This window comes from Capsicum annuum, unplaced genomic scaffold (genome assembly GCF_002878395.1).
Source record: "Capsicum annuum cultivar UCD-10X-F1 unplaced genomic scaffold, UCD10Xv1.1 ctg7312, whole genome shotgun sequence".
Lineage (NCBI taxonomy): Eukaryota > Viridiplantae > Streptophyta > Magnoliopsida > Solanales > Solanaceae > Capsicum > Capsicum annuum.
Genome location: NW_025883101.1, coordinates 1 through 1,821, shown reverse-complemented (window position 1 = coordinate 1,821; position 1,821 = coordinate 1). Strand labels below are relative to the sequence as shown.

Sequence of the window (1,821 nt, the reverse complement as noted above, 5' to 3'; positions counted from 1 at the left end):
TTCTAGCATGACCCGCAGGTTGTGCGCCTCTACCAGAATAAGATACCGATGACGATGATGCAATAGCTGATCCCGAAGGTCGTGCTACGCCACCTGCGCCCCTTCGCGGGCATTCTCTCATTATATGCCCCGTCATACCGCACCAAAAACAAACATTTGTTCCCATTCGACATACGCCCATATGATGCTTTCCGCATCGATTACATAGCTCTCGAGAAGGTCTCAATTGGCTCATGTTCCCTTGTCCATGATAACCCACTGATCGCGAACTATGACCCTCACTTCTTTCCCCAAATTGACTGCCTCTGAACCCCTGATGCTGTGGTGGAGCACTAGCTGCAGAATAAGAAAATAATGGCCTAGGTGGTCTAGCAGAAAATTGAGGTCTAAAACCTCCCTGTGGCGCCATAACAGCCCTGTAGATCTGGCCTTCTTAGAAGATCCACTTTCAAATTCCTGTGTTCTTTTTCTTTGCCTCTGATCTTCCATTTTCTATGCAAATGCTTGGATCCTAGCTATATCCATGTCTTTATTCAGTGCAGCAATAGTACAATCCCTAACCAAATACGGATCCAATCCATCTACATACCGATGAACTCTGTCATCCATAGTAACTATAACATTAGGAGCATATTTGGACAAGGAATTAAATCGAAGACTATACTCCCTCACAATTGTATTACCCTGTCGAAGATTTAAGAACTGATCTGCATGGGCCTGACGAGTCTCATATGGAAGATAATGATCAATAAATGCCTCTTTGAACTCTTTCCAAGTAGCTGGGGGTGCGTCAATGCCCCTTGACCGTTTCCAGTCTTCATACCAATATATAGCCTCACCTTTGAATCTATACGCGGCTAACTCCACTGTCTCTCTTCCCGATACATGCATCACCTCTACGGCCCTTTGGATCTGATCAATAAAGTTCTGCAGATCTTTGTTAAGATCGGATCCGGTAAAAGTAGGCAGATCCATCTTAAGAAAATCTTGCGTCCGAAGACTAGCCACCCTATCAGTACCGCTAGGACCCGCGGTAGGAATAGCTTGCCCTTGGACTTGACCGGCAACAATCCGGGTCAACAGTTGTACTGCATCCCTCATATCCTGATCAGCGGCATTAACAAGTGGTTCTGTGAATGTGGTTCGCCTCGCCCTTATTCTATCTGGAGTGGAAGACATTTCAAATACCCGCTCAACTTGAGCTTCACTCTGATTAACTTGTATAGGTGGTGACTTACTAGTCCCTTCTCCGGCAGCTACGTCTACCCGCTCGCCGGTATTCTTACTTCCGGTATCCGGCATTCTTACTGTAATAAGAGAAACAAATGGATTCAGTGGCCAACTATGACTTCGTTTGCTATATAAACTCTATGGCACGATCTATGATCTGAAGAAAAGAAAGAATTTCCTAAATGTCCATAGCCTCCTATTTATAGATGTGGTGCACAACACACCGATAAACAAGACTCTACGTAGACACGGCTTTGTAGACTCACTAGGACGAACCTCTCTGATACCACTTTTATCATGCCCCAAAATCCCATCGGGCCAGACTGGCACCCGAAGCCGAGAAGGCCCGGGAGAACCCGTTCAGATACCTGTACTTTCACTTACATGTCACCAAAAATTTGGACAGCACTTCGTTGCATATAGAAGGGTCTAAATACCTGTATCAGCACAACACGCACAAATATATATATATATATATATATATATAATACTTGGCTGTCGGGGCCACCACATATACAAATATAACATCACTATATAAACTTCCATGACTTTACCCTTCCTTATGTCTACAAAGCCTCTAGGATATACATG

General features: G+C 44.5%; 1 protein-coding gene across 1 annotated transcript; it reads right to left on the bottom strand.

Moving 5' to 3' along the window:
- Nucleotides 1-46: 46 nt before the first annotated feature.
- On the bottom strand, nucleotides 47-1,302 carry LOC124894333 (the record flags this gene model as incomplete). Its single annotated transcript, XM_047405042.1, has 3 exons — nucleotides 895-1,302; nucleotides 413-515; nucleotides 47-336 (listed from the first exon to the last, which is right to left on the bottom strand). Coding segments are annotated over exons 1-3 (801 nt in total), but the record flags the coding sequence as incomplete, so codon positions are not given.
- Between the last annotated feature and the right edge of the window lie 519 nt (nucleotides 1,303-1,821).